This window comes from Chamaea fasciata, unplaced genomic scaffold (assembly GCF_029207755.1).
Source record: "Chamaea fasciata isolate MVZ Bird 193981 ecotype frontalis unplaced genomic scaffold, bChaFas1.0.hap1 SCAF_1, whole genome shotgun sequence".
In the NCBI taxonomy this organism is placed as follows: Eukaryota; Metazoa; Chordata; class Aves; order Passeriformes; family Sylviidae; genus Chamaea; species Chamaea fasciata.
The window spans coordinates 72,932,599-72,947,435 of NW_027094086.1; the positions used below are offsets into that span (position 1 = coordinate 72,932,599).

The following is a 14,837-nucleotide window of genomic DNA, read 5'->3' on the forward strand; positions in this document are numbered from 1 at the left end:
CTAGACTGAGAAACATAATTACAATACTTTATGTGAAGAGAATGAAACTGGGTTCTTATTAGCATTGTAATTAAGACCACTCATATTTAGGGGGTCTTAACAGTGTTCACATAGACTGTTGTGTCAAGACAAATGTAGCCATTTCTGCCTCACCTGTTTTAGTTAATATTGAAGAGGAAAATATTCAGCCACAGGCTTGTACTATATGCAAAACTGAAAGAGGAGAGAGGGTACCATGGAGATGGCGTAAAGGACATCCAGAGCAGACACATGAGACGCTTGAAACTGGCACTGTAGTTACTGAAATGCTGTCATACAAACTCTATTGTACACCTATCAACAGAGAAGAGCTTGAAGCACAGATATCACTGCTTTACGCAGGAGAAACAAACCATTTATATCTGCCTGCCTGAGAGAGAAAGAGAATTCAAGCTGCTGACTGCTGGAATCAATAAAATGGAAGGGAGCAGAGTAATCATGAGTGGTTACACAGCGCAGAAGATGGGATCAAAGGAGAAAAAGAAGAAAATCAAAACCAAGCAGCAACAGTAGAAAACAAGGGTTAGTCTACTACTAAATTTTCTAAAAAATTTCTGTGGAAAGAAGGTGGGACAAGCCATAATTAGTGCATACAAGGGACAGGATTTTGATGGGAGGAAAAAAGGGCATAATTTCTATTTCAAACAAAAAGAGAACTCATCTTTCAGCTGTCCCAGGCTTCTAATAAGATAGGGGAAAAGATATCTTCAGTCCCTATACCCCAGTTCAAATTAGTGGGACTGCAAGAATGCCACAAGATGCAAAATGCCAGGCAAACTGCCTGCCCATACAAAGAGGTGGAAGAGGAAATTCTTTGTTTTGCTGTGGCAAATTATTTCCTTGGTTTGCATTCCTTTTATGTGTGGCTTTTGCTCTCTTTATTAAACTATCTTTATCTCATCCCTTGAGTTTTTTCACTTCTAGACTTCTTTTTCCCCTCCATTCCACTGTGGGGAAGTGACCGAGTGGCTGCGTGGGGCTTAGCTGCTGGTTGGGGTCAAACCCTGACAGAGTAACAGCCCTCACAAATGTTTTCAACCTGAAGCCACGTAGGAGTTGATATTGACAGGCTGTTGCCAACTTATCACCCTTAAGAAAAATAGAAAGGAAATAATAATTAAAAAAAAAAAATATTTCCCATCCCCATTTACAGGAGTGCCCATCATCATGCAGGGCTAAAAATGGGCCACTGGTTTGAAACTTAGTCAAGTGCTTTCAGTATAAACCCTTTTTACTTCAAGTACATTCACGTGAACAGCTTTTACTTAACATGCTCATTATTTGTGACACCCTTATATATTTACCCCTTTCTCTTCTCTGTCTGATGATAATGAAATGTAAATATGTGGGGTTTTTTCTGTGTCACAGCATGATAGGAGTTTATTTGAGTCATATGTATGCTAGAGAAAGCTGCAACAATGGATACTCAAATTGATCAAATTAATTGTTCCTGTCACAGTTTGGTTTTGTAGTTAACTGCCCAGCTGATCAAACATCATTTAGTAATTACAGGACAGTTATTTTGCACTCAAAGTTACTTCTCATGTAAGGTATATGCAGAACACCAGAAGTACTGTAACAGTATAGCCCCTCTTGGCTGAAATACACTCTTTAAGCAGTTCAAAATCTCTCTGGAAAACTAACATTAAAATACAAATAAATTTTGAGGTGGAATGAAAAATGGCATTCCTCATGCTAAAAAACAAAACCCTTGAATATAGTGGGACAAGAAGTAATCATGTATCTATCTGTATGCCTTGTCTTCCTTGCCTTACTGTGAAGTCAGACTCCCTGGTGGTGTTGATGGTTCTGAGCGGAAGTTACACCTAACTTTCTCTCAGTGTAAAATCATATCCCTGGATAAAGATGCTAAGACTGGAAAGCCTTCTTGCAAAAACTATTTCAACAATGCAAACTAAGACAATTTAGAAAAGACAAATCAAAGGATCATTTCCAAAAATACTTTGAGAGTAAAGTATAAAAAAAAAGCAGCATTTTGTCTTTGAATATTTGACAGTAAATAATTCCCCAATAAAATCTCCCAATCTTTAATGTGAAACGGTATACCATCTGTTGATTGACTTCTTAGAAAACAGACTAGAGATCAGTAAGAACCTGAAATGCAAGTCTTGTAAAATCATCAATGAGGCTTTAGAAAATTTAAAAAAAAAAAATCTTACATAAAGACTGTTTCTGGGTATGCCACTGGGTGATGCTTTACTTCACTTGAGTAATTTCTACCAGTAAAAATGACACAGAAAGTGTATTGAAAAGGGACTGCTTGACATCTGCCTGCAGAGATGAATACAGCTGCCCATGGGAATGGGGGCATAGACCCAAACTGCACTGCAGCAATCTAAACACAGGTAAGCAAAAGCATGAACATCTTAGTATTTGTTTTAGGAATCAGATACAGGCAAGCACCTTTTAACATAAAAACCCATTATGACAATAGGAAATTCCTTGTGAAGCCATTGAGGGAAGTAATTTCTCAAACTGTGAGATTTCACCCGAAGAGCTATTTTAACATATGAAAATTACGGTTATCGAAGTACTAACAAAATGTTTATAACCAAACAGGGAAGTAAAATTTCTTCAAAGGTATACACATGTTTTCTGCACTAAAATGCACTCTCAGCAAATGCTGTAGTGTCTCTGCAATTACTCCATTACTTTTCAGTATCACCTATGAGATACTTCTTTCATTTAAATTAAATGTACTATGTCTATATCTTCTTGCATGCAGAGACTAAAGGAGTTCTCACAATGCCCTTAATGGAAAAGTGATAGTATCACCAGTGTACAAGCCACAATCCAGCCTTTAATTGAAGTGATTTTAGAAGTAAAGGGAGAAAAGCAAGGCTTTTGGAAAGTGAATCCAGAACTATACTTCTTATTCAAACACAGAGGGAGAAAGAAGAACATAAAGTTATTTGTGTTAAAAAAGACCTTTAAGATCATTGAGTCCAACCATCAACCCAGCACTGCCAAGCTCACCATCAAACTATGTCCCCTGAGTACCACATCTACATGACCAGCCCCTTCACCAGCTCTGTTGCCCTTCTCTGGACATGCTCCAGCACTTTGATGTCCTTCTCGTAGTGAGGTGCCCAGAACTGGACACAGCACTCAAGATGCAGCCTCACCAGTGCCCAGTACAGGGTGACAATCACTGCCCTGGTCCTGGTGGCCAAACTATTATTGGTACAGGCGATGATGCCATCTGCCTTCTTGGCCACCTGGGCACACCTGGCTCATGTTCAGCTGGCTGTCAACCAGCACCAGGTAAATGGGTCCTTTCCTGCTGGGCAGCATTCCAGCTTTTCCACTAATTCTCTTCCCCAAGCCTGCAGCATGGTGAGATACTCTGTTTTCTCTGACTATCCTTACGGAAAGAGAGTGAAATCTTGCATAACACTGTAGAAATCAAAACAAGATACGCACTGAGGATGATGTGAGCACCCCCGATCCTTCAGATATTATGAAGATTTCTGTCAGTCAGCATGTCTAAAAGCAACACTATGGACTACTTCTTCATCACCCCATACTAAGTGCAAGTATTCCCTGGGACAAAAGCATGCAATAAACAGGTATGCATGTATCCTTGACCATGAGGAATCTAGCAGTGCAAGGGACAGCATCGAAGTTACTACAACACTGAACTATGTTTATCATAAAGAAGATAAACAAGAGGCTAATGGAGTTTATGTCCACGGCCTGACATGTGAACAAGCAGGGTACTGTGTTGAAAGGGTGTTGGGCTCAGTCTAAAGAACTCACAGAAGAAGATGAAGAAACACCTTTAATGATAAAATGAATGTGAATGATGGGCTTCAGCGAGCTGGGAAAACAGATGCTTTCAGTGTGCAGTCACTCAGTTTTTGGAACTCCATGTGATAGTGTCTGGACTGATACCTTTCTTCTGAAGGGAGTCTATGGAAATGCTCTCCAAGATAAAGAGGACACTGTCGAATTCAGCAATATTTATTAAGGATGCAAGGGAAGGCTTCAGGCAGGACAGTTAGCAGTTGTGATTCTTTTATTTGGCATTTTTGAATTATTTTCCTAAGATGAGAATCTCAAGTGTTGTGACTATGCTGGCAAAAATTAATTTCCTAGCTGGAGGAAGGGAATCACTGGTGCCAAAACCCCTCAGTGACCTGCTACACCTTTGCAGCTGATGGCAGCCTGCCATTTTCCATGACAGCAAAATGGTGTTGGCATGTGAAACTGCACAATTCAATCCTTTTATATGGTGACCTCATACAAAGGAGGAAAATGTCATTATAGAAAGAAAAAAATGCTGTGGAAGAATGAATCCTGTGTTTAATAGAATGTGCTCTTTTAAAGAAATGTTCTCTGCAGAGTATTTTAAAATACTTCTCCTTTCCTATATCCCCTGTCTGTTCCTTCTTGGCATCCAGGAGCAGCTACTTTGGCTCTGCTCACAATCTCGCCATTGTTGGTGTAAGAGCCTCTCCTGAGGAGAAAAATGCCATCTGAAAGGGTCTTCTTGTGCTCTTCTGCCTGATAAGCTTTTCATTTGCCTTCAAATATCTGATCAAGACTTCTTCCCTCTTTCCCTTTTGCCTTTTAGTTACATTCTTCACTGTCACAAATGAGAGAAGAATTTATGTAAGAACTTACTGAAGTATTCTGACATTCTGAATTTTGGAATTATTATGCCTAACTGTAATGGGCTGCCTGGTAATTTTTATAATATTTAGACTTCTGCGTCCCTATGTTCCCTTCTACATATGTGAGACCTTCAGCAACAATTGGTCGCTATTCAAAAGGAGATGAAAAATCAAACTGTCAAACATTAGCAAAAATAACCCAATTTCTTCAACACCATTCTAATGTCTGCTGCACCAAATAAGCACCCAGCACAGGGAATAAAGACAGAGAATGAGTAGCAGTACTGAGAGCATGTTATAGCACCTGCCTTGCAGTCAGCAAGACTCACGGACACTCAGGAGTAGCATTTGTGAAAAACTTTCAGATTAGAGCAGCAGTTACAATTGTACTTTGAACTAAAGACTTCCACTGAATGGTTTCAAGCAGCATAGAAGTGGCAGCACCTCCAAGAACACCACCATCTGTATCAGTGGCCAGCATTTATTGTATTTACCTATTGCTGTTCTGCTGTGATAAGGGCTGGAAGGAGAAAAATACAAATTCTTCCAGAAATATAAAACCTGATTCACTCCAGAAGAAGGGTTTATTCCGTGAGAAAGGAAATTACTTCAGATAACTTTAGCATCCAGCCTGGGACATCTTACATACAGAGTTACCAACTTTGTTTGAAGTACTTTAAGATAGAAAGGGGGATTTGCAGACAGACCTCATTGCTATGTAAGACTGAGTGGGACATTTATGCGCTGATGCAGCAATAAAAGCACATTTCCAGTGACATCACGAAATTCATAAGTACACTTTGATCAATGTACTCTAGAAATGACACCTACCATAAAGGACATGGTCATGAAGGGAAAAATAGCTCTAGTTTCCCTAGTTGTGCATCCAACATTTTTGACCAAGCATCTTTTTCTGAGTTGTTTTCTGGATAGCATTTCCACTTCCTTTTCTTGAGGGGGGGTTCAGAGGAAGCAAAGGGGTAGTGTTCCACACTTCAGCCACAGAAAATGAAACATTTTAGAAGATACAAATATAATGGTAAAACCATAAGGTACGAGGAATCTCAGAAATGCATATAGTCACGGCTGCTATTTTCGATTTCTGTCTGTATTTTAGGTGACACTCTTCCACAAAGGAATATAAGGTAGGCCTTTGTCCAATCAAGTACATGAGGAGAAATTTTATACATATCCCACTAATTTACGAGAGTAGGACAAGTCTGCCACTATACAAAAACAAAACTGGAAGACTGAAAGAATGGTCAGGTTCAGAGGACAGATCATTAATCATCTTTTTGGGTAGGTGATATAGTATCAATCACACTTAAAAGAATAATACAAAAAGTATTTCAGAACAGTTATTTCCAAAAACTCTGGATGCAATAGCCATTAATTGCACTATGAGAATTTGATGCTCAGCAGTGACAAAAGTAAGAGAACTTTTTTTCCCTCTTAGGTAACTCCAGAGCTGAAACTTTAACAACTGCATTACATTTCAAATTCAATAAAACCAGGTAAATAAACTAAATTGTTGTAGAATATTATTCTTTCTGTGCATGCATGTTCAAGTGTACATTAAAGTGTACATTAAAGACTAACAAAAATTATTAGTAAATTATTTAGTTAATTCTGTTTTTCCTCAGTGCCTGTCAGGCACACAAAATAGCAGCATACTTTTTTACTTACACATATCTATGTTTGTCCTTTCTCTAGGATTTGAAAGACCACCTAGACAGCTTCTTATCTTCAGCCCAAGTCCTTTGCTATATTAAAGCTAGATATTTTGTTAAAGAGCACTTTTCTCTGCTTCAAAGTAATTTTTTTTGCTCTGTAATCTCAGTAAGAGATTGTTAGGAAAATATGCTGTATTCTGGTGCTTTTTTCCTGGTGTCAGAGCTGGCAGGATTCCCTGCAACCAAGTGCAGCAGGACTGGAATGCTGCTATTATGAAGAAGAAATTAGATATTAAACGTGGTCATTCTCAGACAGAGGAGAACTGACCACAACACACAACTACAACACAAATACTTGGCAGAAAAGAGAATTTTGGTATCAGTTTCTATTATTTAGGTGTTAGTTCAACTCATTCTGATACATCCTTAACAGTTATCATGGGATTTGTCCCAGGCAGGTTTAACAGGACTGCTCAAGTTCCTCTGACTAGATATAGACATAGGAATAATCTGAGATATCTGCTGTGATATCTACTTATCAACAGGATTTTTAACTCTCACACAAAAGGTTCCTTGAGAAACTGGGATTCAATGGAAGGTCAAGCAGGCCTCAGGCACACTTACTGAGCCATTTGGGTAGACCCTGATCCCAACCAGCAAACACAAACTGTTGCAAGTGCTCTGCTGAGGCATGACCTAAACACAACAGGAGTAACCACTAAATAACAGAGGTTGGTACATATATAGATACAGACAGAGATAAAATAGTTTGATAATGTTGGGTGCTTTAGGCTGAAAGGCTCCACAAAGCATTAGGGAAGTATACAATACATCCCGTTACTTTGTTGTCTTAGAAAAATCCAAAGTACCAGAAGTTTGAAAGCATACTCTTAAATGAACTGTTTTAAGAAAAGTATTTTGGTTTGTTTCCATAGCAGTTTATGTATTACACAGTGAAGAGCATACAAAAGTCCTGAATAATAACAAATGAAGTGGGGGAATCCTTGTTTTATCTGCTATCCTTACTCACAGAAGAAGCTCAGAATGCTGCCTAGTGCTCTACTGTTTTATTTGCCTACCTTCACCCTTCTAGCTCGTGAGCCTGAGGCTTACAAAGGCTGATGTCCCAGGGCTGCTGGGATGGGTGGGATCAAAAATGATCAGATGCTTTTTCTCCTAAATGGTTAGCAAGAGAAATTAAACCATCTGCCTCCCTCAAATAGGACAGCTACTTGAGGGGTCTCAATCCACGGCTAACAGGAGGCAGCAGAGATTGTGCAAGAGTAAATTGCTCTAATAATTTAACTGCCTTTCTCAGAGATTTATCATTTTTTTTTACTGAAAAATGAATTTCTGAGTAAGGATGAGAGTTCAGTACAGAGAGAGTGCACAGTTAAAATTTTCAGTGATACCTGTACCAGAGTTCTCTTCTCCAGTGCACAAACATTTCGCACTCTAACATTCATGTAATTTTTTTTTATTACTATTTCTAGGATGTTTGAGGTGATGTATGCAACCAGTGCAGTTCTGCCAACATCAGCAGATTTCATGCTTACTCACTAAGGAATTTCCTGAGCATAAAAAAGCCTGGAAGGGAAGGTTCTACAGTGGGATAGATCCACGGAGTGGTTTGTGTTGAGGGTGAGAAAGATGAAGCACTGGCAAGCCAGCATCACTGCATAGTTCTGACAAATAAGCAATAGCAGATCTTGATCTCAGTTTACCTTTACATGCCAGGCTAAAAGGTGCCAGCACAGGCACAGATTTATGTGCACACCACATGTCCCTGATTAGCAGTGTCTCTGAGAGGCCAGGAGAAGCAGCTGGGGCTGGTAACAGCTTCACTCATTCAACTTTAATTGACTGCTGTGTGTTTGTCAGATCCCTCAGAGCTGCCTTCCTTCTGTTTAACTTGTGCCAAAAGCTGTGCTAGTCCCATTAACCACAGGGAACAAACAAGAAAGAAGTACCTGTCAGCTACAGGTACAGAATAAGCTCTATATTGATGTCTGAATTACATTTTAGATACAATCTGCACTGAATTCTAAGATCATAGACCAATAAGCACCATTCAAATTGCAAACCTAGCAAAATTAAACCTATTCACACAATTATGCATTAAAGGATGCTTTGATTTAGAACTTTTTTGCCTATTTTTCATATTCTATATTTGTATTTAGTGTCCAGCTGCCTCTTGGAGAACCCTAAGGAAATGCCCATACGTTTCAGTGAGATCAAGACTACACCAATACCTGATTACTGAACAACTATGATACAGTGTTTAAATGGTATGCAATCAATCAAACTATTCCAAAGAAAACAAAACAATGAGTTCCAACAGCATTTTATGCATTGTATACATTTTGTAACAGTAACAAATGACTTCAGTAAAATGGGTCCAGGCATATATCCATGATGTCTCTTTTATGTTTTTTAAAGTACACATAAAATAATTGTTGATGATAAATAGCAGACAGCAACACTGCTGGAAAAAAGGATTAAGAATCTTACCTCTGCTTTTATTTTATTGTCTCCAAAACAGAGGTGTTGTAAGTAGGCTGCAGCATTTGACTGTACTGAGGGAAATTGATGCTGTAACATCTGTATAACTTCTGGAAGCTCTGGATCCCGCCATCCAAACTCTCTGTGAGAAAGCAAATACAAAAGATTCATCAAAAAAATCTGCTATCAGTGGATAAATGTGCCAACAGTTAGGTCAACAAAGAAGACAGAAATGTCTAAATAAAATCTTTGTTCCCTCCATTATTATCAAAGCAAACATTAAAATCAAATATGAAGCTATTTTTCATTTTAAATTGTACTTCTCTGGAAAAATAATTATACGAAGTATAACTAGAAGAAGTAAGTTTTTGGAATGAGTTCTCTAACTGATAAAGTGTCCTAAATAAAAAGGATATATGAAATCTGAATATAAGAAAAGAAAGAAAATACATGGTCATATCACCACAAATGGTTTGCTATGAAATGCTAATTTGTAAAAAAGTCCTTTCTACTTATTGCTATCTCTATGCAATACCAATCGCTATCTTATATAGAAAGATATTATATATATATGTTTTTGTTTGGGTTTAGGGTTTTTTTTTTCAGATACAGTCAATGTAAAACTCTTACACATTTCTGGCCCTACTTGAGCGCTCAAGTCTTTGCACTTTACTTTAATCCTACAAAATATGAAATGTCATTAGCATCACATGGAAGAATGGAATCCAAGTTATGCTGAACTAGTCCCAGTACATATCATGCACCTTGCAAACCTGAACTTAAAGTTAATCGGTCACTTCAGGTGAATTTTTCCACTCTAGGTTTACAGGTAAAATCATAAATGAAAATGGCTTTGAACTTTGTGTCCCTAAAATCAGAAATACACGCAGCCTCTCTGCATTATATACTTAGCTAACACATGCCCTTTCCCCAAGAGCTTATTTTTTGTGCCATATAAATATTTTGATCATCTTCTACCTTGTAGTACGTGTTTATGCTGAAAGATGGAAATTAGGAAGAAGAGGTAACTTGCAAAAGAATTCTCTGTTGCAGTTAGCATGATCATTTGGGACCTCATTGCCAAAAAAAAACCTGGCAGAACTGTTGCAGAGTCCAGCTATAATATTTGGACAAAATAATACTGACCACCAAGTCTCCTTCCTATATTATAAGGGTTTTTCTGCACTGAGGAGAAGTATACGTCACAAGGGAAATTCACAGCATCTCTCCAATCTAAGTCCTAAGCACACTTTAAATACAACAACTCTCCACAACATTTAAGGGAAGGAAGACTCACTTTACAATAATAATGAATTGCTACAGAACAGAGGGACTGTCCGTTCTCATATGTGATGTTTGCCAGATTGAGAGTTGTCATTACAATTGTATCTTTATGGAAATTCAGAATAAGAACATGAGATGTAAAAAAACACTCAGAATTTCATTGGTTATTTCTCTTCTGACAAAACATTAAGTTAACTCATGAATTTTAGAATTCACATTAAACATTTAAGACAAAGAAACCATAAAGATGTAGTATAAATCACATATGGACTATTCTAATGAATTTTTAGATTATATAGACTGTTGGAAATCACAGCAAGAGACATCTGCATAGGTTCAAAAAGATTTTAACTATTAATTGATATTTTGAAAAGTCAGAGAACATTGTAAAAGGTATCAGGGAAGGCTACAAACTTCAGTAGCCAAAGATTGTGAACACCACATTTCCAGCTTACCACGACTCTGTTAACTGCTAAAGTACACTTTTTTATGTTTAAATTGCTAGAGATCATAGAAACAATGTTATCTGACAGGACAGCTTCCTCTTACATCTGTTTTCTTCCAACTGACAGTGTTAATACTTCCTAACGTTTCCATAGACCTGCATTCTTTAGAAACGGCTCTAAACAAACCAAAGACACCTTCCAGATTTTTTGTTTAAATAAAATAAGAAATGAGAGCCAAATCCAATAACCTTACTGAAGACAAATTCTTTATCCTACCTCCAATTCTAATTTATTCTCATTTTCAATCCTAGATGCCAAGTACAGGTGTGGGTATTTTGGACATCATACAAAACACCAGAAGAAAACAGCCTGAATGACAAGAGAACAAGGGGGAACACTTGAAATGAGTTGTTTTACAGCAAATAACTACACATCAAAGTGTGGGAACTTCTACTGACAAATTCTCTCCAAAAACAAATTTCCTCCTTCTCAATATGTGTATTACTTAATCCAACCAAGAAACAAACCAATCAAAACCCAACTAAACAAAAGGCCCATTATGTGCAGTAGTACATTATGGGCTCTAACCATCAGCTCAGGTTTTTCTTCTTCTTGTCCTGGAATTCAGAACAGAAAGGCAATGAGGGGGCAAAAGGAAAAAGGTCCCTTCATCAAAGGACCTCAAAACAATTAACTGTTTTGAGGAAGCTGCAGTTTTTACATGGTTCTTAAGTATGAAAGCAAGGTCCTCCCGCCTTTTACCCTCTAATCTCCCAAAAAAGTCAGCATATGAGTGAGGTATGAATACTTGTTGCAAACGGATGTGTGCACATTGGATGTAACTAGAAAATCAATTCAGAAAAGAAACCCTCAGCACTGAATACTGAGTTCGTTATGTAACCAGTTTTTGGAGAGCTAATGAACAAAGCAGGAAAAGAAGTTGAAAAATTCAGCCCTAGTATGCACTGTCATTTTAAGCAGATGGTCTCTAAGATGATCGTATTTTTAGTAGTTTCTAAATGAAATACAGTAGCTACATAAAACAAACAAAAACTTCTGTCAACAGTTAGGGCTGCTTGAATAATTGTGATAATTTTAGCAGCCTTCAGGGCAAGAAAGAGTAGTTTCTAGGGGTTTAAATTTTTCATTTGTTTTACATAAGTGTTTTATAGGTGGCAAAAAGTGAGAGTGACAAAGAGGATTTTTTTTTAAGAACAGCAAGTTTGCAGCTCTATTAACATTTATTTTAAAATTTTAAATATGGGTTTATTTTTTAAATTTAGTTTAATTATGAAAAAAGTTAGAAAGGCTGCTTAATAAAGTCATCTGGCAGAGGCCTGGAGAAGGAAGGAGGACTGGTATTCCTTAAAGACAATGGCACAAAATGTATGTGGAACAATTTGCATAGATATGGGGGGGACATTCAGGCCATGCCTCCAAGCATACATACCTAATTGACAAAAAGTATGTATTAAAATAGAGAGCCAACCAAAAAGTAACAACTAGTAGGAGGGAGTTGGAATTAAGTGACCTTTCAATCCCTACCAACAAAAAGTTGGTATTTGACAGAGGTAAGATTAAAGGAAAGTAGAAGGTTAATGAAAATGCAATCTGCCTTGACTTCTGTGAAACATCTGATGTTGTGCCATACGCAAATTGACTAAACTGGCACTTAGTAAAACTATAAAGTAGAACTAAGCAGAATTTGAAATCATAGTGAACATCCTAAACAAACACTATATAAGCCTGTGTCCTTTATTAAAACATCACCATGCTTACAAAACCTGAGCGAGGCAATGCACACAGATGGTGGAACAAGCCGGAAGGCTGGACTAAATCTGAGGAGGTGAGTGGCATTTTGAGAATGCCAACAAAGTATCCAAAACCAAAGAGTAAGGTAGTAGCTGTCCATGCAAATCTGCCACTCACTGCCTATGATTTCCTTGGAATAAGAACATTAATTCATTTAGGTCAGCCAAAGGCTTCTGGTGGCAGTGTGAGTTTTTCCACAAGAGAATCCCAGCTGTGCAAGAACTGCACCGTTTGTCTGGAAAGCAGCAGTTGCTGTGAACTCCAAATATTTTGGCAGGTTGCAAAAGAGCATTTTTTTCTAGAAAGCATCTTCATCTGAGGAGACTGACTGGAACACACCAAGGTGCTCCAACCTTCTTTTTCGATGGAAACTGTGCTTTAGGATTGTAGGATTGATCTAATTTTGAATCCTGCAGAAGGTTTTAGCTTGAGGTGGTGAATAAGGCAGATGTTCCATGGATTATACCAGACTGCTGCTTCAGGAGTGGAAGAGGACCCAAAGGGAAACACTAAGCTCTATGTAAACTGGCAATATATATGCCTAGAGTTACTGCAAAAGGCAACATCTTATTATGAACAACTGAAGAGAATCAACAAGGAGTTCTACATGAGACACAACTCTGACACAGAAGCAGTAGCACCTAGAAATCCAGGCTCATTTGAGTACTGCAAGTAATGCACTGAAAACAGGTCCTGCTCCTGCTATCGTATCACATACACGTGCCAGAAAGCAAAAGAGATGCAAACTTAAAAGAGACTGTAACACAGTTGAGTGCATTGGCTCTGTGGGTTCACTCAGAGGTGCTGCCGAACACAGAGGATGTACTGCACCTGAATATTTGCTTTCATTATGCCAGAATTTTCTTCTTCAGCTACTGAAAATGCCATGGTACACAGAAAAGCAAAACCAAAAATCCTGTTTCATAGATATCTTCACTGATTTTAAAAATGCTACTAAATGAGTTTTTAAAACACAGGTCTCCAGCTGGCAATTAAGGATACTGATTGCTTCTACAAAGCATTAGAAGAGCAGGTGTGATGGTTCTGTCTACTCTCCAGCCATTGGTCACAGTTAATCGCAAGAGAGTTTGGGTTCTTATTCCTGATTAACATTATTAGAGCAGAACATTCACATCTGATCAGGCAGTTGGCACAGGCAAGCACTGACACCCAGAGCTATTCCTGTCTCTGCAGCATTCCCCAAAGGCAGTACTGTGAAGACGCCCCCTATAAAGAACCATATGCTTGACAAAGACTGAACCACCACCAAGCATTTATCAAAGAAAGAGAATGCAAAATTTTTTATTACAAGACTCTTTAAACCAAACTCGTCTGTGTGTTCCTGGCTGTCTTAATATGCATGTGAAACAATTTTAAACTGGTGAAGGAAAGGTTTTCGTATGAAGTGGTGCTCAAAGGCAAAGGCAATTTAATTCGAGCTAAGGATATTCCCTCAATTTTTACCTCATATGTATTGTGGCATTGCTAATGTCTAAAAGATTTTCTGCTGAATTTATGCCAGCAGCCACAGACCCTTCTGTTATCTTCCTCCCTCAATTCAATAAAAAAAGTCTGAGAATTTCTTTTCCCTTATTTCAGAAAGGCGAGCTGTGAAAATGGTTTTCTGGTAGTACTAAAAGAAAACAAACTACATGTAGCTCAGGATCAAACACAAGGAGGACTAATCAAAAGCCGAGAGGAGATCAAAGAACTATCTCCTGTGTTTAAAGGGAGAAATTAACTTCTATTAAAATATTTGGAAGGCAATATACCAATACCAAGAATCTCTCTTAAGGACTTTCCTTGGTACATTTTAAAAAAGCAAAGATAAGATGTTAAACCAAACTAGAAGAAATCAAGAATACTTAAACATAATCCAGAGATAAGGAATGTGGTATAAAGAGGAAGGAGCCATCTAACAGCTCATTTCCTTATTTTCTTTCTGTGGTACTCTGACAGCCAGTGAAACACAAGAGAACATAGAGTTATTGCAGTTAATTTATTGTGAGCTAAATTTGAAGTGCTTCCATTAAGTACTTTCTCTTTTTCAAACACACTTCTCCATATATACCCGTACACACATATTCAGAGATTGCCAGCCCTCTCTGAATGATCTGCTACAGTTTAAGAGGAGGTAGAACTACCACATTTGCTTTGAAAATGGAACATATGAATACTGGGTAACTTCAGCACTCAGTTTTGGGAAATATAATAGGTATGTCAATCACTGTTCCTCTCACCTTAGAAAACCCTCAAAACCCTTCAGCATACTCCCTTCCCCAGCGAAACTTGGTCAAAGGAGTGTACAATAACAAGCAATTGATCATCGTCCTCAGACCCACGGTGACACAAACAACACACAACCTACCGGAGGATGTAGTAACAGCCAGTTTGGGCCTAATGCAAACCCTTTAGGACAGAAATGAACCCTTACCAGCAGACAG

The 14,837-nt window shown here is 38.1% G+C and overlaps 1 protein-coding gene across 5 annotated transcripts in view; it reads right to left on the reverse strand.

Annotated features, from left to right (window-relative positions):
- Positions 1–14,837, reverse strand: part of CTNND2 (catenin delta 2) — a 640,488-nt gene that overhangs the window by 153,788 nt on the left and 471,863 nt on the right. For all 5 annotated transcript variants that reach the window (XM_066186189.1, XM_066186180.1, XM_066186212.1 and 2 more), the window contains one exon: positions 8,861–8,993. In XM_066186189.1, coding sequence (XP_066042286.1) covers positions 8,861–8,993 — 133 coding nt within the window. The remainder of the gene's footprint in view (positions 1–8,860; positions 8,994–14,837) is intronic.